Raw genomic sequence first — 27,096 nt, 5'->3', positions numbered from 1 at the left:
ACCAAGCCCCAGAGGACGCTAACATGCATTATGCTAAGGCAGCCTATTTAGCTAAATACACATTTTTTTGCAAAGGAAATGTAATTTTTTTTTCAGCCTTTCTTAAGATGTACACACCTCTGCCAAACTGTACAGCCTCCAAAATCATTCTAATACTGTCTATTACTGATTTATTCAGTGAGCAGACCAGAGAGCAGTGGTTCTCATCTCCTGTCCTCAGGACCCACTAACAGGCCAGATTTTAAGTATTACCTTGTGCAGATGCAGCCAAGAATACTGCAGTCACTGAGCAGCAAATGATATTACCTGTGAAGTATTTCAGTTATCTTGAAAACCTGGCCTATTAGTGGGTCCTGAGGACAGGAGTTGAGAAACACTGTTATAAAGGAACCTGCATTGTCAAGTCAGGAAATAATTATGTCAGCTGCTTGGTTGCAGTATGACAAATGTGTGTGACTCACAAGATTGGAATTATAAATCCTATACGTCTAGTATACCTGTAAACTGTGTATTTAGCGGTTTGCCTAGAGTTCTGCTTTAACTGGCACAAATCGATTTATCTTATCAAAGAAATTGGATAACCATCTCCTCCTTTAGGGCTCATGCACATAGGCATACAATTTGCTGGGTAGAAATCCATAATTTTTTATACAGATATGAAAACAGCAGTACTGTATGCTATGGCCCCATGCACATTGCTCCTTTTTGCGCTGTAGCATTTAGCTGCATAAGGGCTCATGTACACAGGCTTACAATATGCTGCATACAGAACTGTATTTTATACCAATTTCAATGCAGCTACATTGTAAGCTATGGTCCATGTATACCATTCCATTTGGTCCACAGCGGTTGGCTGCCAAAACCAAAACTATTCATGTCCTGCATCTGGACCGTATTTTATAGTGTATGCATGTAAATGTTTGTGCAAAGATATACAGCATACGTAGGCCCAATAGCCTGCTGCCGCTGCTCAAGGATGATACATAAACTTTCAGAACACCCGGTTTATTCTTAAAGCATATTAACAGATACAAGCTTATAGCCGCTTTCCAGGTTTGATTTGACTTTAAATAGTTTGTTTGGGTCAAGCTGGCCAAAATACACATGGCTGTCCGCATAACTTTTTTCAGGGGGGGGGTATTTTTTTAAAGGTCACCCATGCTCCGCCCCTTTTTGACAATATCATGAAGGGGAGGGGCTTAAGGCCCGTACACACGTACCGATCGTCGGCATACAAACGTCGGTGGACGAAGGATCTGCCGATTGTACGCGTGTTAGTATGGTGCCTCCGACAGATGTCTGCGCACAATCCGCGGACAAAAGTCTTTCTTGCAAACATGAAAATATTTGTATGCCGACACCAGAACGGACGATTGTTCGCCTGTCAGTACACAATTCTGCCGACACACAGCTACAAATCCCAACACGCATGATCAAACCAAATGAGTTCCCGGAAGAATTTTCTCTAGTAAACTCAACATTTTATTCAGAAAGAACTTTCGGCTCGCGGAAGTCCAAGAAATAGGTGAAATGCGGAGCACATGCTCATCTTGATAAATGTGAGAAGAAGGAAGATGCTGCTCATAATGCCATACTTTTCTAATAAAAAGGCATGTGTTCTGTTATGATGAAGATAATGTTTGTCTATTCTATCTGTTCTATCAAATTTTAGAATTAAATAATTTGAACTCTTCACCATTATTTTTGTATTTTCACACCAAAGATCTAACTATTGATATGACCCTTTATTCTTGTATGAATTAATGTCTAAAACATATTTTTCAGGTTATGCACAATATTAAACATGTTAACAAATTCAGATAGGCCATTTTTTATTTTAAATTTTCTTTATTTTTTGGATCTCAGCAAAAAAAAAACAAAGCAAACATCAATACTTTCTGTATAATAAACTAAACATAAAAAAGGTCCATTTGGACAAAATTAAACTAGAAACTGGCAAACAGGGGTAAAATAAATAATAGGGGGTTACACAAATTAAAGTTGCTGGTAACTGTAATCAGGTTGCCATGAGGGCAGGTTTGGATCCTGCTGGCCATATTGCCACTGGCCATGTGGCATTTGGCGAGGTGGTGGGTGTTGTGGAGGTGGAGGTGGAGGTGGAGGTGGAGGGCACGGGTGCTCCTGGCATGCGTGGCTGTGCTCATTAAGTATGCCGTTTTCTGCGTTTTGCAGCACATCCAGAATAATTTTTCTGGCATACTGACACTGCCTGAGGTCCACCTTATCCAGGATTTTGGCAGTCATATTCCCGAAGGACTCATTGGCCTCCGGTTTCCTACGGAGGGCTATGGTGGCCTCCTGGATAAACTCGTCGGTGATGTCATCCACGTGCTTCCTCTTTTGCCTCCGTTTGGCAGGAGGAGGTGGTGGTGGAAAGAGTTCCGCAGGCTCCTCAGGCTCCACAGGCTCCCCAGGCTCCTGGCTGCAACCTGGCTCCTCCTCAGTGACACTTCCCTGTTGATGAAATGAACAATTGATTAGAATGTTATAGTGTATATAAAAATGCATGTTTGTTATATTATTGTGAACAAATAGCAGACTTTACATACAGTGGCATATCTAGGGTCTCCAGTGCCCTTGTTGAGGAGCTGTATTTGGCAACAACCCCCCCCCCCCCCAAGATCAATGTAAAACTGTAACCCACCCCCCCAAAAAAAAATTAAAGGGCATTAAAAGTTTCTAATTTGCCCCTTGTTTGCCCAGTGTAGAGCTCTCTAGTGGGCAATCATTGTCTCAGGTGTGAAAAAGAAAGAGAGGGTTGAGAGATAGAGAGAGGGAGAGAAAGAGGGGGTGTGAGAGAGAGAGGAGGGGGTTGCAGAGAGAGAGGGGCCTGAACTTGCAGAGGACTTGATGTAGGGCATTGAGGGTGAAGCAGTGCAGGGAAACATGAATAAGGAAGCCACCTGCCTTGCTGACCCAGAGTGAGAGACCAGAGACATGGAAGCAAGGATGGATGGATCATTTGCAGGAGCTGTTAGTTTTGTATTAAAAAAGGTTGAGCCAGAGGAATGCTGAGGCTACAGCAGTGTTTCTTAGGACCAGAGGTGTGCTGGGGATGCAGCAGTGTTTGTAAGACCGGAGGGGTGCTGGGGATGCAGTGAGAGGCAGTCTCAGTCTCCTGGTCTTTTGGCTCAGCTGCTCTCAATGTTTTACACCTGCATGAAGCAGCTCTCAATGTTTTACACCTGCATGAAGCAGCTCTCAATGTTTTACACCTGCATGAAGCTGCTCTCAATGTTTTACACCTGCATGAATCCGCCTGCAAACTGGGGGTTCTGGGGTGTGCAGGCTGAGTGGATTGTTAAAATAAACAATAAAACAATGCCAATGTTTTTGTGACCCACCCCCCTTGGCCTGCGCCCCTGGCGGTTGCCTGTCATGCCAACCCCTTGCTATGCCCGTTTACCTAAAGGGTCAATTATGGTTTAGCTTATATTTTTGTTACATGATTACATTTTAGCAGACAATATATTGTGAAATGCCATACCTGAGTAAAACTCTCCTCCAGGAAATCCTCATCCTGGCTTGGATCTACCGACACTGAGCCCTCTGCCGAAGTAGAAGGCAGTGTTGAAATTGACGGCCTGGATTCCATGGTGTCTGCCAGGAACCGCATGTTATCAAAGTACCACAGCCGTGGTACATATACATTCCGTGCCCCTGCTCCAGACTGGGTGGACTCCTCTATTTTTTTTAACTCCCTCCTGTAGGCAGTGCGAATACTGTTTATTTTTTTGCGGATATAAGTAAAATTTGCCCCAGGACAGACGGGCTTGTAGAAGGCCACCAAATGTTCCATGGCCTGTTTTCTGAGTTTTCGATTTTTATAATCTGCGGACTTGACTTGCCACAAACAGGGCAGTTGCCTGAACTCATCAATAAAACTTATTAAAAAGTTGTGGGTGGTGAAATTGTCCACCATATTGCAGGACAGTATATGCCTGCAAGACACAAAACAACACAAAACATATTAAAATAGCATGTATTTTGGCACATAATAAAGATATTCCTAATAAAAGCTGTATAGGGCCCAAAACACACACTTTCTATTAAAAGAGTCGTACCTTTGTTTGTGGGGAAAAGTCGTGATTCGCCGCTCGATCGTGCTCCAACTCTCGATATGTCCGCTAGCGAATCGTCGGCCGAACGATCTGGCGTCCTTTAAATACAGCGCAGGCGTCAACTCCTCCTCCAGTGGCGGGCTTGTGCAGGGGTGTGTACGTGCCGAAGATCAGGCCTACATGCGACACTCACACCTGAGGCAGTGGAATAATCATTGTTTAATTAGGAACCATGTCTCAACAATCTGGGAGCTCAATTAGTGGGGGCCGAAGTGATTGGGCCACCCGAAAATCAAGGGCTACACCCATGTCAAAGCCAGAAATGGTGGAGATGGTCTCCATTTTAGAAAAAATGGATTACGATGGAAAGTTGGCAAATTACGATCGGCCCAATGCCAGGAAAGATGGCATCATGGACAAGGTGGTGGCCTGTTTGGTCAAAAAATTCGGTGTCGAGCGATCGAAAGATCAGATTCGGAAACGGTGGTCTGACCTGAAACACCGTGAGCAGGATCAGCTTTCCCAAATCCATCGGATTTTGAAAAAAAGTAAGTTTTATTTTTTCTTTATTTTTTTAATCATGCAATATGTTTTTTATAATTTGGTGTATGTTGTATTAACATGTCTAGATTATAATGTCTATGTAAAAAGTTAGATTACTCATTTTAGTTGTCATGTCGTGATTTGATCGATCTATTGTTGATGTTTTAGTATATGACATTAAAAGTCAGGAAGCCATAGTGAAAAATATATGTATTGTGTTGCAACGAACGTTCTTTCCTGCACGAATCTTCTCAGCAAACATTCCTATTAATCACAGATTATTATTCAAACCTTTAAATAGGAGAAAAACGTAAACTCCGTGCCAAACAATGGGAAAGGAGGAGGAGAGGTTTGGCAGCTCCATCGGCAGTTGTGGAACAAGATGAGGACATGGGCACAGAAGGTGGCACAGATTCCACTAAAGGTAATTGGTTCCTATGCACTGTCAAACATTAATGTACCATATTTTTCGTAGATAACCATGTACATGTCTTCATATTTGTTACTAAAAGAGCTATCAAGCAGGGCACCATGTCCTAACAAATGTACCTCTTGTGACTTTTATGATATGGCCAATGTTTTGTATTATGTAGATGAAGACATTATTCCTGAACTTATCCTGGTGGAGCCAACAAGTGATGAGACACCAGAGCAACAAGAAGGTTGGTAGTCACAGATTTTTGTGTAGTGGGATCATAGAAATATGTGTATTTGCAATGATTGTTTAACCTTATATTCTTGTATTCCCTTACAAATTTACATTGCAGATGTTGCATCATGCCAGGATGTGGCATCCCCAGCCAGGTCAGAAGCCCGATCTCCTGGCAACTTGCCAAGCAGCATGGAAGCCACTTCCGAAACTGTGGAGGAACCAGGACCAAGTGTCCAAGAGCCAATTGTGTGCCCACGTAGGTTTTTTCATAATGATTTTTATCAGTGTTATTTTTAGCCTCCAATTTACAACACTAGTTCCCTATGGGAGCCTCTTTATTTGAATGGAAGTCGCACCGTAAGTCGGATCAGGATGCTCTGACTTGCGGGGCCACTTGCGTTGTGAAGATTTTTGAGGGGGAACTACACCCAAAAATTGAACAACCCACCGTGGGTGTCCCCCCAAGTTCACAACCAGGCCTTTTGTGTGTGGTATTGAGTTTGAGGGTATGCCCACAACAAAAAGACAGCGTGGGTTACCCCCAAAACCCCTACCAGACCCTTATACAAGCATGCAGCTTGTCAGGCCAGGAAAGAGAACGAGCAAGCGGACCAAACACCCCCTGGACCACAGCAGGACACATGCCCTCAACATGGGGGGGTTTTGTTGCTTTGGGCCAGGGGGCCTCTGCACCGCACACCCAAAAGCACCTTACTCCCATGTAGAGGAGGACAAGAGCCTCATCCCCACAACCCTGTCTGGTGGTTTTGGGGGGTCATGCGGCCAGGGGGTTCCTAGGACTTTGGAAGCAACCTTTAACAAAGGGTGGCCCCCAGATCCCAGACCCCAATCACTATGTGAATGGGTATGGGGTACATAGTACCCCTACACATTAACCACATAAATGGAAGTGTATGTGAATAACGACAGGAGACGTTTATGAAATGTTCTTAAATATCTTCATCCGGTCTTCTCCACTCTGCTCTTTGGATCTTCTCCTCTCCACTCTTCTGCTGTCCAATCTTCTGCTCTTATGTTGTCTGCTCTTTTGCCCTAGGCTCTTCTTCTTCCTCCTGTCCTCCTCCAATGCTGTTGCCGTGCATTCTGCCCGTCTCTGGTCTCTGCATCTTAATATATATACATTACAACCATGCCCTCACAATGACGTCATCATGCGTTCACACCCCTAATGAATATATAGTAAGCTCAGGAGACCGGCAGAATCATCAGCAACAGCATCGGAGGAGGACAGGAGGAAGAAGAAGAGCCTAGGGCAAAAGAGCATAAGAACAGGGTAGGTATTAACTCGAGAGGAATTTAAGATTACCTGGACAACAAATGTTTCTCTATTATTATGACCTCATGTAGGTGATTCACATTGACTCATTTTTTTTTAATTTTTACAGACCATGTTTTACATAGTTGCACATTAGCCAAATTGACCCGTGAGGCTCTCCAATGCTGCGCAGACCTGGAACAAATAAAGGAGACTGCAACGGCATTACAAATCAAAATGCGCAATTTTGTGGACATGATTGGCAAATTTTAAGCCACAATTTTACTAGGTTTTTAATGTTTGTATTGGGATGTTCCTGATGTTACAAATTTTTTATGATGTTTTATGGCATTTTAATTACACTCAGATGTTAAAGAGTGTACCCAAGTTTGGGAAAAGCACTTTACAACACCCTAACCCTAACCCTAACCCTAACCCTAACCCTAACCCTAACCCTAACCCTAACCCTGTGAATGTTTGATACTAAAACGTTTTTACATTCAACAATGTGTGTTCAATTCTTTATTAGACTTTAGTTGGGGGGTCGAGGTCTAAAGCTGTGTAAAGAAGCACTAAATGTATGATGGCTGTCCTATTCCCATATTTACATGTTAATGAAAGCATTTTGGTCACTGCCATATGCGAGTTGCTGGAGGTGTCAATGAAATGTTAAAGATACCCCCAGTTTTAACGCATATCACAGTGCGATCTGACATTTCACACAGGATCGGATCACACAAGTTTGAACGATTGTGCGATCCTATCCTGATGCGGCTGAATAAATGCATCATGTGCGACTTTTGTGCGAGTGCAGTGCGAATTGAGCCATACAAACTGTATAGCTGATTTTCGCATGAACATCTGATCGCATGTAATAAAGGAGCAGTGCGCTACGATATTACATGCCATCAGATGTGCAGTGTGAATTGAGACATACACTTTGTATGGCTACATTCGCACTGAACACGCATACAAGTCGCACATGACCCTTTATTTCTGATGTATCTGGATTGGATCGCACAGTGCTTAACACTTGTGGAATACAATCCTGTGGAAAAAGTAAGTGGCGGGTCACCCTTATGCAATGCTGGAAGGCTGCAAAGTCGCAGACTTCCCGCATCGCATAAGTGTGACTCAACACTCAAGGTACTAGCAGTCCTAGGATTCAATATGGCATTGATATTGCCAGTAGCAATCAGTGTAGGGAGATCAGTGTAATCTATAGTGTATTGCTTGTTCGTTGCTCTAGTTCACTTTCCATTACCTATATATATAACACTTTGAGATGAACAATGATCAAGTTTCACATAACACTGACATATCCTAACATTGGTGGGCAGTGAGAAGGATGTCATAAATGAACACAACATAACAGGTGTAGGTACTTTGTTAATACCCTAATGTATTATATGAAATATATAGTATGGGCAACTTCTGGACAATGAACACCAATGTAAGGTGACATTAGATGAACCTTGGGTGTGACCTAGTTCTCAATGTGACAGGGTTTGTGTACATTTTGTGGGGTGCAGAAGGCCCTTGTATTTACACCACTGGCTAAAAAATAACACATGGCCATCATCACTTTGGATCAGCTGGTGAGAGACTACAGTCAAGAAACACACTGATGAATGTATTAACCCTTCCAAAGTCACACATATATAACACATGATTAACCCAAATAATTGTGTTTGGCATATGTGCCCAAATGATTATAATCCACAATACAGAATCATTGCAATTTTTGTTTAATGTGTTGAAAAATAATATATCTCTGACATTTATCATGTGTGTCCAATCTTTAACAAGATTAATGGGTGTGTGACAGTGATTGCTGCCAGGACACAGCTCCTCTCCCCACGAAATAGTCCAGATATTCCTGGCGGATCTGACGGGCCCTGTGTGATGCCAATGCTGACCGTCCAACTTCCATTGACGTCATGGACTCCACTTGGTTAGAAGGTTGGGCCTCTCCACTTGTACCTGGCATAGCAGGGTCAGTATCCAGTTGCTGCAAGACATAATTTTGTGCATTCCTGCGTAGGAAGTTGTGCAAAATGCAGCAACACAAGACCACATTATCCACTTTGTACAGTGCCAGGTTTATGGACGTCAGGAATATCCGGAACCGGTTGGCCATTATCCCGAAGGCATTCTCCACAACTCTGCGAGCTCTGGACAACCGGTAGTTGTAAATCCTTTGGTCTGGGGTGAGGTTCCTCTGAGGGTAGGGCTTCATGAGATGCTCCCCAAGCGCAAAAGCCTCATCTGCGATAAACACAAAGCTCATACCCTCAACAGTTTGCTCCCTGGATGGCAGGTTCAGAGTGCCGTTCTTTAGACGACGAGCGAACTCCGTCTGATCAATAACTCCCCCATCCGAATTGCGGCCATTTTTGCCAATATCCAAAAAAATAAACTCATAGTTTGCATTAACTATGGCTAGCATGACTATACTAAAAAAACCTTTATAATTATAATAAAATGTGCCGGAATTCGGAGGGGGGACAATGCGGACGTGCTTCCCATCAATAGCACCCCCACAATTGGGAAAATTCCACTTCTCCAGAAATTGATCAGAAATCTCCAGCCATTGCTCTGCGTTTGAAGGAAACTGTGGGGAAAAAATAAAAAAAAAAAAATTAGTGCTTGAGCACATCACATTATTAATTACACACACAGTTGTCTGTTAAATGCTTATGCAACTTGCTAAAAAAATATACAACAGGAAGGCAAAGGTTTGGATATGGGGATGTAACATCTACATACATTTATTTTCAACCTCCTATTGTTCTTATATTGTAAAGGGCCATACACACTAGAAGATTCTCTGAAGACTTTTTCGTGCAGATTTACCTTTTCTATGTAGTGCAAGGGCCTACCAGATTGCATAGGATTTGAAAGTGTTTGTTGGACCTCATATTATTTGGTTTTGGTAAATCGGAAGGATAAATTGTTCTGACAATCTTCTAGTGTGTATGGCCCATTATACTCACCAGCTAGAGCTGAGATTTACAAACTACGGCCATCCAGCTGTTGCAGAACTACACATCCCATGAGGCCTTGTAATTCTCTGACATTCACAGACATGACTAGGCATGATGGAAATTGAAGTTCGTGAACAACTGGTGGGCCATAGTTTGAAGACCTCTGAACTTGAGCTTTGGTATATGCTGACTTTGAGATTTAGCATGTGGGTGGGGGATGGGTAAGTAAAACTGGGCATTTATACATCAATTAGGGCTTGTGGTCAGTGAAGGTTTTAACATCATTACATAAACATACAGAATCATAGGTGGGAATGGATGGACTGATGTATTTTAGATAAATCATTAACTAGGTACTAAAACATTGGCCAAGGAATAATTGTTTGAGGGAAAGCAATAAAATGACCCAAATTCAAAATACTGTTAACAGGCAATGCGTTTAGGGACACATAGGAGAGAATGGTGGGGTGGTTAGTGGGTAATTTTACAAATGGTTAAAGATAATCTACATCTTTACTACTATGTGCATGCGGACAGAGGGTAGTTTACAAATAATGGCCTGTGTCAATTGCTGTACATCCAAAAACATCATAATTCGGGTGAAACTAGTAATACATGTAATGTAATGTAAAAAATCAAACATACCTTGATATAGTCCTTCTGCAAGACCTTGATGATGGCAGAGCAGGTCTCAGGGATGATGACTCCAAGAGCTTGGGGGGAGATGCCTGTGGTGAACTTCAGATCCTGCAGGCTTCTCCCTGTTGCAAGATACCTCAACGTCGCAATTAACCTTTGCTCAGGAGTAATTGCAAGCCGCATACAAGTATCCTGCTTCAGAATATAGGGGGACACCAGGGCAAGAAGACGGTAAAAGATGGGATCCGTCATCCTCAAATAATTCCTGAAGTCATCAGGATTATTTTCCTGGAGCTCCCTCAGCAAGGACATATGAGAAAATTGATCACGGTTAAGCAACCAATTTTTCGTCCAGGAGGTCCGCTTCTTCTTCCTATTGCTCGTACGTCGTCTCAGAGCCAAAACTCCAACACTAACGACAGCAACGGACGAATTCACGGTCGCCATAATAAATTCTCGAACGATGTCTCGGAAAATAGCGAAATGTCGTCAACCAAACAAATGCTACCGAAATCAGCGCGAGATGCCCAGAAGGGTCACGGCCAAACACTCACTTCCTCTTTTGTAGCGGCGAACGTGCGTGGAACGTAGTGACGTCATTTTCTGTCGGAAGACAAATGTCCTGGGCAAGTTTGGAGCACTTTTCAACAGACAAACAACAAACACACCAGCCGCGAACATTTGTAGGACGTTCCGTCGGCCGACGATCGGTACGTGTGTACGGGGCTTTAGTCATTATCACACATAGCACTGGTATGCAAAGGTTTGAGAAACCTGATACAAAAGCTTGATAGAAGGATCAAGCTGCCATTGTCTGATTAGCAATTTCTAATCTGTTTTTATGTTTACACTATTGACACTATTGAATGCCCCACATTATTTATACACACATGATCAAGGCACTACAGCTGAATTAAAAAAAAAACACATGTAGAATCTGCATTTTTGTTTTCAGCAATTGTTGCTCTATGTACAGTGTGCTCATCATGCACAAACCCGATAAGCGATCATCTGCCATTGTCGACCTGTTTTCATAGCCAAACCAGCTTTCTAATGATGCAATGAATGAGTACATGTATGGCACAAAAATAGACTTGTGATAGTATTCTTCCACAGAAGAGGAACCAAAATTAGAACAAAATACTTGCCTGCCACACTGTCTGGCAACACAAAGTTCGATGTTCAATTTTTCTGCTATTGCTTGAAAATATTCTCCTAAATTGTTCTGCTTTTTCTCTGTGATCGCGGAACATAGTCAGAAGTTCTTGCATGTGTTAGATATAACCTTTTTGGGGCTAAACAAAGTACAGGCAGACAGTCTGTTGTTTCACTGAACGCTGCTTTTCTTTCGGAGCAGGAACTATTCTTTTTATTACTCTTTTGAGGCATAGACAAAACATGAACTCACAAATGTAACACTGCCATCTAGTGGTCATACAATGTAATAGGCACACAGCAATGACATACAGTGGTTGTTGCTGATTAAATACAAACCTTGTATGCTAACACCCCCACTCAACAACTACTATCTATGTCAATCCCATTTCTGATCTAAGATCCACAAATCTGGTTCTAGCTAGTGGCTTTGTCAAAGCATCAGCAATCATTTTTTCCGACTCACAATACACAAGTACAATCACTTTCTGATCAACTAAGTCATGAATGTAATGATGTCTGACATCGATGTGCTTGGTTCTTCCATTAATTTTCTCACTTGTTGCAAGCTTAATGCAAGCCTGATTATCCTCAAATAAGACGGTAGGTTCTGATGTTGCTTCTCCAAGATCCTTGAGTAATTGCTGTAACCACACAACTTCTTGACTGGCATAAGCTGCAGATATGTATTCAGCTTCTGTAGAGGACAATGCCACTGACATCTGTTTCTTGCTGGACCATGATATAGGACTGTCTCCCAATTTTAATAAGTAACCACTTGTGGATTTGCGTGTGCTGTGATCACCTGCCCAATCGGAGTCCACATATCCCACAAGGTTTAAACCACCACTTGCTGATAGTTTCAAATTTAAGTCTTTTGTCTGTTTCAGATATCTCATAACTCTTTTGATCGCATTCCAGTCTCTTTGACGTGGTTTATCAACTTGCCTGCAAAGAAGAGACATGCTGGCTGCAATGTCTGGACGTGTAGTGGTTGCAATGTAGAGAAGTGCCCCCACTGCTTGTCTGTATTGTTCATTGGATGTGAGAAGATCATCTTCTCCTTCTAACTTTGGATAGACTGTATCCATAGGTGTGCTTGCTCCTTTCGCCTCTGTCATGTTGAATTGCTGAAGAATAGATTAAATTTTTGCACTCTAATTCAACAGGAAACTTCCATCTTTCTCACGCTGGATGTCAATTCCAAGATAATATGTCACTTCACCTAGGTCTTTAGTTTCAAAGTACTTGTTGAGTACTCCTGTTAACTTTGCAATTTCATTGTCGTTTTTGTGAGCAATGATCAGGTCATCTACATAAATTAGCAGATATATCCACTCAGTGTCTACTTGTTTAGCATATAGGCACGGATCAGCTTTGCTTCTTGTAAATCCTTCATTTAGTAGAACTTGATTAATCTTCAGGTTCCATGCTCGAGCTGATTGTTTAAGGCCATAAAGAGATTTATTCAACTTGCAGACAAGATGCTCTTGTCCCTTTTTCAAATATCCTTCTGGCTGTGACATGTAAATTTCTTCTTCAATATCACCATTAAGAAAAGCTGTCTTAATATCGTGATGTTTCACAATCATTGTACGCATGGCAGCCACTGTCATTAGTGTTCTGAAAGTACTTTGTTTAGCAACTGGAGCAAAAGTAGCATCATAGTCCTCACCGAACTTCTGTGAGTAACCTTTAGCAACCAGCCTTGCCTTGTACCGACAGACTTTCCCTTCAGAGTTACATTTGGTTTTAAAAACCCATTTACATCCTATGGCATGTTTACCTTGAGGTAGCTCTGAAAGTGTCCATGTCTGGAGATCTTTGAGTGATGTCATTTCTTCATCAGCGGCTTTATACCATACTTGTTTCTCATGCATTGGCAGTTTCTGCATCTCTTTCCATGAACCTGGTTCAGTTTGAACAGCTCTGCGAGCTATGTAAGATAAACGTTCAGCTGGAACACCTTTATTGATTCTGGTTGATTTTCTGACTGAAGGTATTTCTGGTTCAGTTTCAGGTTTTGATTCTTCTGCAGTTATTTCTATTTCTGTATCACTTTCCTTATTTTCTTGAGTGACTGATGTTGATTCTTTCTCAGTTTGAAAAGTTTGAGTCTGCTGTTCAAACTTTGAGCACACAGAACTTTCATCAATAATCACACTTCTGCTGACTGTTACTTTGTTTGTGTCTTGATGTAAAATCCTGTATCCTTTTTGAGATTCACTGTACCCCACAAGCACACCTTCTTTTGCACATGCATCCCATTTTGTACGTTTTTCTTTTGGAATGTGTACATAGACTTTACTTCCAAAAATTCTGATGTGTCTAAAATCTGGTTTCCTTTTGTTCCACAGTTCATATGGAGTTTTTGTTGTTGCTTTTCCCGGCAAACGATTTTGAAGATAACATGCAGTTGTGATAGCTTCTCCCCAGTATGTAGTTGGCATATCAGCATCAAATAGCATGCTCCTCCCACTTTCACACAGTGTGCGGTTCATTCTCTCTGCAACTCCATTTTGCTATGGGTTATATGGAACTGTTGTCTGGAACATAATTCCATGCTTCCTGAGAATGGCTTGTGTTTTACCACTTGTATATTCTGAGCCATTATCTGTTCGTAGTACTCTGGGCATTCCGCCAAAAATATTATTTACTTGAGCGAGATACTCTTCTAATTTCTCAGGCACTTCATCTTTATTGTGAAGTAGAAATACTGTGGTATACCTGGAGTAATCATCAATGAAGGTCAGGAAGTATTTTTTCTTTCCTGGAGTCATAGTTTTCATTGGACCTGAAGATCTGAATGTATTAAGTCCAGAGGTTTTTGGGATTTGCTGTTGGTCTGCTTGGGAAAAGGTGTCCTTGCCATTTTTCCTTTAATACAGCTGGTACAAATCATTATGTGATCACATGGATTAATCTTAATACCACTTGCATAGTTATTCTCAACTATTTTCTTTATTGTATCAGAATTTCTGTGCCCCAATCGTCTGTGCCAAGTGTGGATGCAGTTTGAATGTTTATCCTCTTTGGCTATTTTAACCATTTCACTGCAGTTCAGCTGATACAGTTCATCTATGATTTTAGCCTTTGCAAGCAAGCAATCCCCTTTTGTTATGATACAACTGTCACCCTGAAATGTGACTACATTGCCTTGGTTAGTGAGTTTCTTTACTGACAAAAGGTTGCTTTCAAGATCTGGCACATACAGAACATTCCTCATATGGATCCTTTTAGTGATATCTGGAGAGATAGGACAGTATAGAAAGCCATCTCCTATTCCCACTGATTTCATAAATTGTCCATTAGCTGTAGTTATCCCTTCTGTTTTGCTTTCATCAAGCTGAGTGAAGAAACTTCGGTCATTTGTCATGTGACTTGTAGCACCACACACCATGCTTGCACAGAGGTGACACCATTTTTGGATCCGAATGCATACTCCTTTGTTTCTATGACATTCTTAGCTTGTTGCAATGCACTTTGTTTTTGCATTCTAGCTTTCCAGATTCTACAATCTGCTTTTAGGTGTCCTGGTTTCTTGCACACAAAGCATTCCCGCTTTTCTAGCTGCACGTTACTGTGTTTATTTTTGAATTTTGTCTTTAAAGCTGTCTCTGAACACACACTCACATTACTCATGCTTTCAGTTTTGCGCTTGTATTCATCCACAAGCTTGCCTTTAACATATTCCAGTGTCAGATCATCATCTGGACGTGCATCTAGTGCTGTGACAAGTGTCTCATAACTTTCAGGAAGTCCACTTAATAACAGCGCTGCAACATGGAAATCTTTTATCTCTTCTCCAATCCCTCTCAGTCTCTCCACCATCTCTAAGGTCTGTCTTATATAGTCCTGCATGTCCTGGTCTTTCTGTAGCTTAGTTTGATAGAGCTTTCTGATTAAATACAGTTTATTGCTGAGATTAACTCTTTCATGTGCTTTCTGTAACTCTTCCCACATGTCTTTAGCAGTCTGACAGTTACATATATGTATGATTTGATCATCATCTATGCACAGGGAGATTGTGCTCTGTGCTTTCTGATCTCTGTCTAACCACTCCTCTGTGGGCTGTGCAGGTCTTGATTCATTTATACATTTCCACGTACCTTCTCTTATAAGCAGCATTTTCATCTTGAATTTCCAAGATTGGTAGTTCTGATTTGTCAGATTTGCAATGGAGAACTTTGCTGAGGGGATGGCAGCAGCCATTTCTGCTGTTTGTCTTTCTGTTGCTGTCTCCTGTACTCACTTGTTTTAGCTCACTGTATCTGGCTATATCCAGGGGTAATCTGTATTATATCCTGGGCTTCTGTAACATGTCCTGGGCCCATAAACCTGTTAGATATAACCTTTTTGGGGCTAAACAAAGTACAAGCAGACAGTCTGTTGTTTCACTGAACGCTGCTTTTCTTTTTTCGGAGCAGGAACTATTCTTTTTATTACTCTTTTGAGGCATAGACAAAACATGAACTCACAAATGTAACACTGCCATCTAGTGGTCATACAATGTAATAGGCACACAGCAATAACATACAGTGGTTGTTGCTGATTAAATACAAACCTTGTATGCTAACAGCATGTGATTACACACGTTGAGGATATCAAGCTAAACAGCTTGGAGAGCCTTGCTTACTGATTCTAATCTTGATGAGTAATTTGAAATGATGGTCAAGCTAAAGATAAAGAATAAAGATAAAGAATCCACTGCACTAGATATTAACCCACGGCACCACCAGCTATAAAACAACAGCAAAAAATATACACCCACAGCAAAAGATTTAAACCCACAGCACAAAAAAAGAGATCCAGAGCACTAGACAAAACTCCACAGCACCAGATACAATACCATAGTAGGTGTTTATACCTAATATATAGGCGGCAGCACAGCTTCCATACTTTTCTACTTATGTAATGGGTACTAGTTTATATTTTTATATGTATCTTCCTTTTAAATGGATGTAATAATCCTTTATTTTTCTACTTCTGTTTTTACAATTGTACAATAAAAATACTTTTTTTTTGTATTGGACCGTCTTTAAAGTCCATGAGGGGTGTTGATGCAGTTTATTGCTCACAATTGTGTTCTCATATTGGATAAGATGGGTGGCCTGTCTGCATTGTTATTTTGGATGAAAATCATTAATCATGATATCCCAGAAATTAATAAGTCAAGATATATGGTATGATGAAAAGGTTTTAGTGAAAGGAGAATAGTTTCAATATTACATAATGTTGCAAAAGTTAAGAAAATGTTATCTGTCACTATGTCAGAAGAAAAAAACCTAGTGTTCAAAAAGTTTGTCTTATTACATGTTTTATTTAGCAACTAAAAGGTATCACTTTGACAATACTTTTTAGTCTTCTGTTGGCTTATCTAAAATGTATAAAAAGCTAGGGTGTCATCTGGACCACTCTATTTTATCTAGAACTAAAATATTACTTTAGTCAATATTTCATCCTCAGAATACCTGATTGCACTTGCCCTCTCCTGTTGCATGAAATCCACCATTTGTCAGAACCACCTAATCCCTGCTAATCTGCAGTCAAGGTTTTCCAAAATCTTTACATTAATGTCTAATCATGTACACCCTGATTATATAAAAAATAACATTCATATGCCTGGTCCACCCCCCTGTAGTCTATAAGAGGCATTACATCCAGAAAAATTGAATTAAGAAAGTTTTCAAGAATGAGATTGTGCAGAAGAGTGTAACTAGATATAGCTACACCTTTTTAACAATAGGAACAGTATGTTGAGCTTCCATTAAGATTTACTGAGTAGACTTTTTGACTTTGGCACATTTAGTTCACCAAATTATTTTGATTATTGCTTAGAGTTGCAACTTAACTATACATGTCAATATTTTAGGTATGATCTCTGTGCTACGGTGCTTAATGGAGTCTTATATACAATTGGGGGCAAGGCTCTGAGGTTTGACCTTCGTACTGAGAAGTGGTCAGTTATTGAAGAGGAATGTCTTGACCGCAAGTTCTACATGGGATGCTGCTCTGCCAATGGAAGAATGTATTTCCTGGGACAAAGAAGAGCAAGTATAACTAGTGATATTCCCAACTTTGTCTTGTTTGACCCTTATTCGGATGTCTGCCAGGTGGTCGATACCAACCTTCCTTGCCCTCTTCCTATCAGGGGCTGTGTGACCATGAGACGCTATGATGTTTGGCCTTGTAGATCAACAATTTAATAAATGGCAAAATATTTCTTCGAAACTCTGTCCCGTTGCTGTATTATATAACTGTGCAATATTTTTTATAATAAAAATAATTTAATTCAAATGTAATATCTTGGTTCAAATACGTTCCAATATTGTTAGATACAGAGAAACAAATGATAGATGTACTAGGTTTTTGAGATATCACATTCAGTACAGTCCATCAAGCATATCTCCTAATATGTATGTGCTTGAAGATGGATGCAATAAATCAAAGCTTCTCTGTTTTTATGGGGAAAGAATAGCGGCTTTACACTATTTATTATTGTCACAAACTAAAAAAATAAAATAAGTTTCTTTTTTTTTCAATTAGGCAAAATTCTTCTATGTTTAGTGCATATTTTATTTTAAGTAATTGGTCTCTTTTCAAGTTTAGTCTTGCAGCCTTTGCTTTAAGAAAAGCTTCATATATATATTTTTTGTAAATTATTTTTATTAATTTTGCAAAAACATGAGTACAAAAGAAAAACAGAAAAGAAAAGAAAAAAAAAGGGAAAAAAAAAAAGAAAACTAGAAAAAACAACAATGCAACCCCCCCTCCTCCGACTCCTCCCAACATCGGTGCAGTGTCCAAGTGGAAAAACGTCATATTTAAGATATCCATGGCTTAGTCTCCAATTTTTACATGTCTGAATGAGTCAGAATAGTGATTTATCCATGGAAATCACCCCCCCCCCCCTGCTGTGTACAGACAGCTCCCTGCAAAGGTTCAATCGCAAATAATGAACATAAATGCAAACACCTTCTGCTCTGGCCTTTCTTTAGAAAACCCATAGCGCTCTGTGAATTTTGTGTCATAGGTATACACTACGTTAAACGCTTACTGTAGTTGTAAACCAAATAAAACCTAAACTAAATGAAATAAAGCAAAAATTGTATTAAAAATGATCTAGTTTCCCATTGGATCATGAAAATATTTTTTTTAATAAGTTTTAATACGTTTATATTTAACCACTTCAATACTGGACACATTCACCCCCTTCTTGCACAGGCCAATTTTCAGCGCCATCACACTTTGAATGACAATTGCTCAGTCATACAACACTGTGCCCAAATTTTTTTTTTTAATAGAGCTTTCTTTTGGGGATATTGCTGGGTTATTTATATTTTGCTAAAAACGAAAAAAGTCTGAAAATTAAAAAAAAATAAAATAAAATAAAATTTCTTAGTTTCTGTCAGAATATTCTGTAAATAAGTAAGTTTTCTCCTTCACTGATGTGCGCTGATGAGGCTACACAGATGGGCACTGGTGAGGCGGCACTGATTTGATGACACTGATGAGGGGGCACTAATATGTGGCACTGATAGGCAGCACTGTTGGGCACTAATAGTTGACATTGATGGGCACTGAAAGGCAGCACTGATTGGTGTCACTGATGGGCACTAATTGGTGTCACTGATGGGCACTAATTGGTGTCACTGATTGGCAAAGATTGGCATCACTTGCTGGACACTGTTGGGGCTGCACTGTAATCAGGGCACTGAGGATCAAGCCCTGATTACCTGTACAGTCTCCTCTGCAAGGAGATTCTGTTGACCGGCTCTCCTTTCCTCACACTCTGTGTGAGGCGAGGAGAGCCAACAAATGGCACTTCCGTGTTTACATGTGATCAACTGTGATTGGACACAGCCGATCCCATAGGTATAGAGCCGCATCATTGGCTCTTTACCGAAATCGGGGTCGTGGCATGCTCTAGGGAAAGGGCACAGGCGCAATTGGCACAAAAGAATGGTGACACTGGGGTGACGTCATCCCAGTACGAGAGATGATTAAGAAATGATGCACTGTGACTCATAGCAGTAAGTTCAGTTGGACATATATGGGCCTGAAGCTTTGCAGTAGTCTCTAATTGCTGAGCTGTAATCATATCATGCTCAAAACAAAGCACCAATGGTGAAAGTTAGTGATTGTTCTTATATAAAGGTACACAGGAGAACTATGACACAACCATTATAGACTATATACCATGTAGTGCCAAAAGAAAGAGATTTATTATTTCAACGTAAAATGTATTTGTGTTTGTTTAGCCTCTGTATGTATAAAAGGATTGTACTCACATTTCTACAGTAGATTCAGATGCAAATTACAGAGAAAAAACTGTCAACTGGTGCTTAAGTAACCCAACATTTGTTCTCAGTACTTCCCTCTGCTGGAACAGATTTGGTCATTCTTAGCCAGGGACAAATATCAAATCAAATATCAAATGAATATGCAATGTATTTAAATGTAATATCAGATGTGTGAATCCAATGTTGTTTATACAGTGCACATGATGTGACAAAGACCCGGGGTTGATACACATGCATTCCAGTGCGGTGATTTCCACCTTTTTTACCATCTAGCTAAAGGGTGGCAAAACTTGAGCAGTAAACATAAACTATTTTCCAGCACTCCAACTAGGCACGGTATAAACCGTTTTTTTGTCTAGTTGGAATGATTGCTGGGGATTTTTTTTTAATGTTTATTGAGGCTTCTCTACTCTGGAAACCCTTTGCCATGCTGGTTAAAAAATAATTTGAGCTGCTGCTATTGTGTAGGTTGCAGAACTAATGCAGTCCATCAAATACGGGATACATCCATTTCTCCTTGGAAGCTGGCTTTTGCCTCTGCTTGCAGAAGAGGATACCCATGAACAAATTGGAGCAAGAGGTCTCCAGCTCAAAAGATGAGTGTTGAAATTGACAGCTTTGGAGATAATAAACTTAATACACTTCTAGCTGGGCTAAAACATAGGATGGAAGCATAAATGGCAGATTTGATGAGGGAAAAAAGGAAAAAAAAAAAAGCATTTTTTTCAAGAAAAGAATAAAAAGCATTAAAAGTAAGAAAAGGCTGCAGTAAAAAAACAGGAAAAAAAAGATCAGCCAAAAAAAGGAAGGTACAGGTGCACAGCAGACATGCAAGAAAAGCTCAGAATCTGACATCCTGATGAAGAGCAGGTACACTAACCACACTAAGGCTAGGTTCACACATATGCGATGCAGGAACCAGCGCGATTCCCGTGCGGGTTCCTGCATCTAATCTAACTCGCAGGCTGTTCATACTGCTCTATGCGAACCGCTACAGGTGTCAATAGAAAGTTAATGACACCCCCAAATCGGTTCACAGATCGCAGCAGAACACGGTGCGAGCTGTGGAATTAGATCACACCAATGTGATCTAAATCCAGTGCGGACCAAAAAAAGGGCCCTGCGCCATTCTGGTGCGAATGTGATGCGATTTCATCCTTATAAACTGTATAGCTGAATATGCATCGCACAGACATCGCATGTGATGTGCACTGCAATGCGGTGCGAATTACATGCGATGCCTTGCATCGCATAAGTGTGAACCTAGCCTAAGTGTTTTAACCTTTAGCAAAGCTTACATTTCCAGAACCATTTGGAGTTCCTCTTCAACACAAGCTCCTGTTAATTCAGTAACTTATTGGAGGATGGATCTAGCATTAGGGTGGAATATTTAGTATTAGGTGTACATATCTAGCATATAATATATAATGCGAGGAAGGTGCTATGACAAACTCAGAAGTAATGTAAAAGATTATGTGTTCAGATTTACTTCCACTTTGTTAGCATTGAAAGAGAAATGAGTTTACAAAAGTAGGACTTCCTCAAATTCATCTTAAAGAGGTTGTAAACCCAAAAATGAAAAATGAAAAAAAAAAAAAAAAAAACCCTGTAAGACAAAGGCATAATGAGCTAGTATGCATGATGCATGAAAGAATATACTGGCACTTTATTGTTTGGCAAAGAAGTCAACTTGATACTAAAGTTTGGCCCTGTTTTTTTCAGTAAAGTGGTCTGAAAATGTCTATGGAAACATGTAGTGGTAATCAGGAATCTTTTTGTGAGAAAAAAAAAAAACGGCACTGATTTTGACTTTGTCTACTACATTAGCCAGTTTTCTGGCTTTAATCACCATGGGTAAATACGTGTGTGAAGAACAGGACAGAGGTAATTTATTAGGTTGGCAGGTAAGCCTACAATTTAGTTAATATGAGGGAGTACTCAAAATGTTTCCACACTTTATTTAACTTAGGAATTTCAAAAACAAATTACATCACTACATAGTCACCTTCCTTTTATAATGCATTTTTCCCAGTGTCGTACCAAGTTTTTAGTGCCATCAGTAAAAAATGTTTTTTGGTTGAGCGCATATCCACTGACGCACTGCTGCTTTCACATCATCAGCATATGAAAATCTTCTTCCCCTTAAAGCTTTTTTGAGCAGTCCAAAAAGGCGGAAATCAGATGGCACTAATTCTGGACCATAAGCTGGGTGTCTATAACATCCCACTCCTAAATGACTCTAGAGAGAGAGAACTTTGTCCCCGTGCTGAGCATACATGTGGAAATTAATTTGTGTTCCCGATACACCTTGTGCCCACAAAAAGCGTATGACAGAACGCTGTTCCTCTTTGGTGCAGTTTCGCAGCCATCTTCACCACAGCGTGGCAACTTTTATACTAAACTGCAAGGTCAGCTGGCTAGGTAAACAAACTAGTCACATGACACTCTAAGACACGACGAATTACTACTCCTCCCGCCCTCACCATTTCCAATGAAAATATAAAAGTGTAGAAAATTTTTAAAGACCCATCGTATTATATAAATGTGAGTCTATTTTCTTTAGTAGCAAGTTCATTCTGGAGTTCTTTAACCAGTTGTGGTCCACCCTATAGCAGTTTTGTCTGCTACAGGGCAGCACCTGTATGGCGAATCACATAAATATATATATATATTGTGACAGGAAGTCGGGGAAATCTGTGGATGTAGTCACAGACAGGAGATACATTTCCACCTGGTTTAGAAAATTCACCAATTACTATAGGGTGTCGGCTGAAAAGGTAGCCAGGACGGCTTAAGGAAGTTGAAAGGCCTTCAGCTGTTCGGAATGAGGAAGTTAAGGCCTCTATAATTTGTCCAAAGGAAGTCTAAGGATTGCTGCCTCCCGACGCTGTGTGAAGCTGGGGAGAGGAGGACAGTCAGATGTGTACCTCCCGACGCCATGTGGGCAGGGGAGAAGGAATGCCCCCTGAAAGCTGTGTGAGCATGGGGAAGACCTCCTGAAGCGATGGGCGCTGAGGAGGGTAAAAAAGTGTGAAGACTTCTCAAGGTGAGAAAATGAACTATTTCTATGTGGAAGAAATAAATGAACTATGTGAAGAGCCAAGCAAAGGAATGGTTGCTATGTGAAGAGACAAACAAAGGGACAGGTTCAATGGACATTTGTTGTGTGAAGAGATAAAACATGGACTATTGAGAGTCTGCTGTATGATCAGCCAAGTCTGCCCAACAGTAGGTTGGGGACAATCTTCATTAGATAGGTTCCTGTGTGTAAGAAGGTAGCCGCCCACAGTGGCAAGGATTTATTTTGTGTTTTATTTTTATTTTGGATGTTTTTGACGCTTGCACTTGTGTGAAGTAAATTGCAAGAATAAAATTTGCAACCACTTCTCGGGTATCTCCCTGTGTAACAAACCCCCCCCAAAGGGGTCATCCATACCCGCCACCGAGCTAATCTCCCACAATATATATACGTGATCTGACACTTTTAGATACGGGTGCACATGCGCGCCACACGCTTTGATTATACACAGTGGGAGTCGATCAATGGGTACAGTGAACTCCATTTCCACTGGCACCCACTGATTGTGAAAAAAAGACACAGAATTGTAAACAAGGCAGATCCCTGTTCTGACAGGAGGGAAGGGATGGGATTTGTGTCCCTGCAAAGCAGGAAACAAATTCCATCTCTTCCTCTAGTAAAAGCACCTACCACAGTACAGTAAAACACTCGCTAGGCACACAGTTAACCCTTTGATTGCCCCTGATGTTTAACCCCCTTACTAGCCAGTGTCATTAGTACAGTGACCGTGCATATGTTTAGCACTGATCACTGTATTAGTGTGGTCCCCAAAATGTGTCAGTTAAGTGTCAGAATGTCCGTAGTTCCCATAGTTTGTAGATGCTATACCTTTTGCGCAAACCAATCAATATACGCTTTTTGGGATTTTTTTTTACCAAAAATATGAAGCAGAATACATATTGGCCTAAATTTATAAAGAAATTCGATTTTTTTTCATTTTTTATTAGGTATGTTTTATAGCGCAAAAAATAAAAAACACAGATGTAATCAAATACCACCAAAATAAGCTCTATTTGTGGGGAAAAAAAGGACAAAAAATATATTTGGGTACAGCGTTGCATGACCGCGCATTTGTCAGTTATCCCCTTCTGGACCGGAAGGTTTTACCCTCTTAATGACAAGGCAATTTTACGCAATTTGGCACTGCGTGAATTTAACCGGTAATTGCGCAGTCATGCAATGCTGTACCCAAAGTAATTTTTGTCCTTTTTCCCCCACAAATAGAGCTTTCTTTTTGTGGTATTTCATCACCTCTGCGTTTTTTATTTTTTGCGATATAAATGAAAACATTTTGAGAAAAAAATTTAATTTTCTAATTTGTCTTATAAAAAATATCAAATAAACTCAATTTTTGTCATATAGTTAGGCCAAAATGTATTTAGCTGCATGTCTTTGATAAAAAAAAAATCTCAATAAGCGTACATTTATAGGTTTGCGCAAAAGTTATAGCGTCTACAAACTATGGTGTATATACTGGAATTTATGCCACTTTTACTTTCTGACTGCCTATCTCATTTCTTGAAATGCAAAAATAGCAGGGCTGTACAAAACCCCCCAAATTACCCCTTTTTGGAAAGTAAACACCCCAATGAATTTCCTGAGAGGCATGTTGAGTCCATTGAATAATACATTTTTTGGTCACAGGTGTTTGAAAAATGACAAAAATAAATAAATACTTTTTTTTTTTTTACACAAAGTTGTCATTGAAATTATATATTGCTCATGCATGCCATGGGTATAGGTGGAAATACACCCCAAAATACATTTTGCTGCTTCTCCTGAGTACAGGGATACCACATGTGTGAGACTTTTTGGCAGTCTGGCCGCGTACAGGACCCCGAAATCCAATCACCACCTTAAGGCTTTCTAAGGGAGTAAATTGTTGATATCACTTCTCACTACCTATCACAGTTTTGGAGGCCATGAAATGCCAAGATAGCACAAAATTCCCCAAATGACCCCTTTTTCGGAAAGTAGACACCCTAAGCTATTTGTTGAGAGGCATGTTGAGTATTTTGCAGATCTCGCTTTTTGTCACAAAGTTTTGAAATTTGAAAAAAGAAAAAGAAAATTAAATTGAATTGTTTTTAATTAATATTTATTTTGCTTTTTTAATTTAAATATCCCCTATGATAGCAATAATTCGTGACAGGTACTCTTTTTGAAAAAATGGGGTCTATTAGACCTCTGGCCTTAAAGCATCTGACCACACCATGATTGGTGTGATAAGATGCTTTCCCAATGGCGCTGTTTATATCTGGCAAAACCAAAGTCAGGAAATGCTCATAGCTTCCGGTATCTTAGGCCATAGAGATGATTGGAGCCATTCTGGTCTCCAATCAGCTCTATGGTCAGCTGACAGAACCACTGTCTGCAGTCTCGGGTTACCGGTGGGACAGGAGAGCCCGAGAAAACCGTGGAGGGCGGCGGGAGGAGGAGGGGGGGGGGCCTGGACCTGATGTCTTAAAGGTTCTGAACCGAATCAGCACATCCCGGAAACAGGGGGCGCGCGCGCCCCCTAGCCCCACGCATGACCGAAGTACAGTTATGTCAGTTCACGCAGCTGAGCCACCTTGCGGCAGTAAAATTGCGGCGGGTGGTCGGCAACTGGTTAAAGTAACACAGTGCCATAATGCAAAAAACGGCCTGGTAATAAATATTCCAGAGGTCAGGTGGATAAATATTTTAATCCATTTAGTCAACAGCATTCCTCTAATTGTTCCACTGCCTTTCGGCTTTCCTTTCACTCAGATATGCCAAGATTTTGGAGTTTGCTTTCTTGAGAAGTCTTTGTACTGATGATAATAGGAAATAATTATCAACATTCATCAATCAACTTTAGCATTTAGACTTTATTACTTATTTAGTTCAATAATGTTATATTTCTACCATCAACAATAAAAAAGTATACTTGTGTTCTCAGTTAAAACAGTTCAAAAAGGTTCCAATCCCCAAATATCTTTTTAATGACCGTACATATAACTGTCCATAAATTATTTTGAAGCTGGTTTGCTGAATTTGCATATAAAAACAACGGTATAATTTAAAAGAAATCAATAAGGCATCATTCAAGAAAAGGTAACCACTTAAGAGTTAGTCCATCCACTCATATTTCAGTTTTTTCTTTTCTTTTCAGCCATTGCTAGTTGCCTAAACATTCATTACCTTCTTATAAAAGGGAAATTACCATCTGGAGTTTCAGGCTCTAACCTTCCTTTTCCCAAAGGCTCAAGTACTATGACCATTGGATGTTCCAGTTCCAATTTTTCTTTGGAACCCCTGTTAAAAATAGAAGCTAATGGGTAATTCATCATTCAGGCATCTACCAGCACCCTGAGATTTGGGTAGACTGAAACTTTACAATGTAGCTTTTATCCAACTTGTGCTAAAAACCAAAAACAAGACTTTAATATGAACTCAATTTGCCTCCCACATCATTTTAGCAAATATTTTTTTTATAAGTAAATATCTTGATTTAGAGCTACTAAAGTTTTATGAAGCCCTACAATCAGATATTTTAAATTAGTAATAGGGCTACAGGATGTTGTGTAAGTTGGAAACTAGCTGTAGTGTGACAATGAGCATAATTCCATCTTTTTTTTATCAAAATCTGATTGTAAGCTCTGCAGGTAAAGAACTCAAATACATATCTGCATAGAATTATGACATCATAAGGTCTTAGGTACCCTATCAACAGGTGTATATCACATTGCTCTGCAATGTTTAGAATATCTGAAATTCAGCTATGCCAGAGTGCATGGCCACTATATTCAACACAAATAAAGTAGCAAAGATCACTCCATAAGTAGCTGTAACTTAAGTGCTCTTTCAGTGACTGTTACTAATCACTCCATTTTCTGTAGCTTTGCGGGACACAGAATTGTTGTTGATGCGCCGGTGTCCCCTCTTTTTCTTTACTTCTGAAGACTTTTTGAAATCTTGTCCACTGCCGTCACTGTCCTCCACATCACTTCGAACATCATTGCCTAGCTGCAAGGTACAAAAGATTTAATTGGAATAATGTTCAGACTTAATTCACACTGATATAAGCAGGGTTTTAAAGATAAAAGCAATAAATTAAACAAAACATAATGCATTTTAAGTTGATATAAACTAATTCTCAGATATATAGTAAGTAAAACTGAGAACCCTGCTGAGAACTGAGAACAAATCCTGAAGGAAGCCTTTTTTGTAAGGAAAATTATAATAACTATAACTATAATTTAAACATTTTTAAAATTATAACTTGTTCACCTGCAACAGCCAACCTAAACTCCATCTTTCATACATATAAAAATCAAAGGAGAACTGTCAAGGTGGAAATATAGGTGGGGCCATTAACCATGTTTTAGAAGTTGCTTGTTTTATGGCTGTTGTGAC

General features: G+C 40.1%; 2 protein-coding genes across 3 annotated transcripts in view; one reads left to right on the top strand and one right to left on the bottom strand.

The window, feature by feature from the left end:
* Positions 1-17,564, top strand: part of LOC309544917 (kelch-like protein 23) — a 32,301-nt gene extending 14,737 nt beyond the window's left edge. The window contains exon 3 of the mRNA XM_082243924.1: positions 17,207-17,564. Coding sequence (XP_082100050.1) covers positions 17,207-17,540 — 334 coding nt within the window. The 3' untranslated portion in view covers positions 17,541-17,564. The remainder of the gene's footprint in view (positions 1-17,206) is intronic.
* Positions 17,565-26,514: 8,950 nt separating this feature from the next.
* The window catches only part of LOC309553939 (ceramide synthase 4-like), a 205,248-nt gene continuing 204,666 nt past the window's right edge, over positions 26,515-27,096 (bottom strand). For both annotated transcript variants that reach the window (XM_082255444.1, XM_082255443.1), the window contains exon 11: positions 26,515-26,706. In XM_082255444.1, the coding sequence (XP_082111570.1) occupies positions 26,545-26,706 (162 nt within the window). In that variant the 3' untranslated portion in view covers positions 26,515-26,544. The remainder of the gene's footprint in view (positions 26,707-27,096) is intronic.

This window comes from Pelophylax lessonae (assembly GCF_965119305.1).
Source record: "Pelophylax lessonae genome assembly, chromosome: 1".
In the NCBI taxonomy this organism is placed as follows: Eukaryota; Metazoa; Chordata; class Amphibia; order Anura; family Ranidae; genus Pelophylax; species Pelophylax lessonae.
The sequence above is the reverse complement of the archived record's forward strand: the minus strand, read 5'-3'. Positions and strand labels throughout refer to the sequence as shown.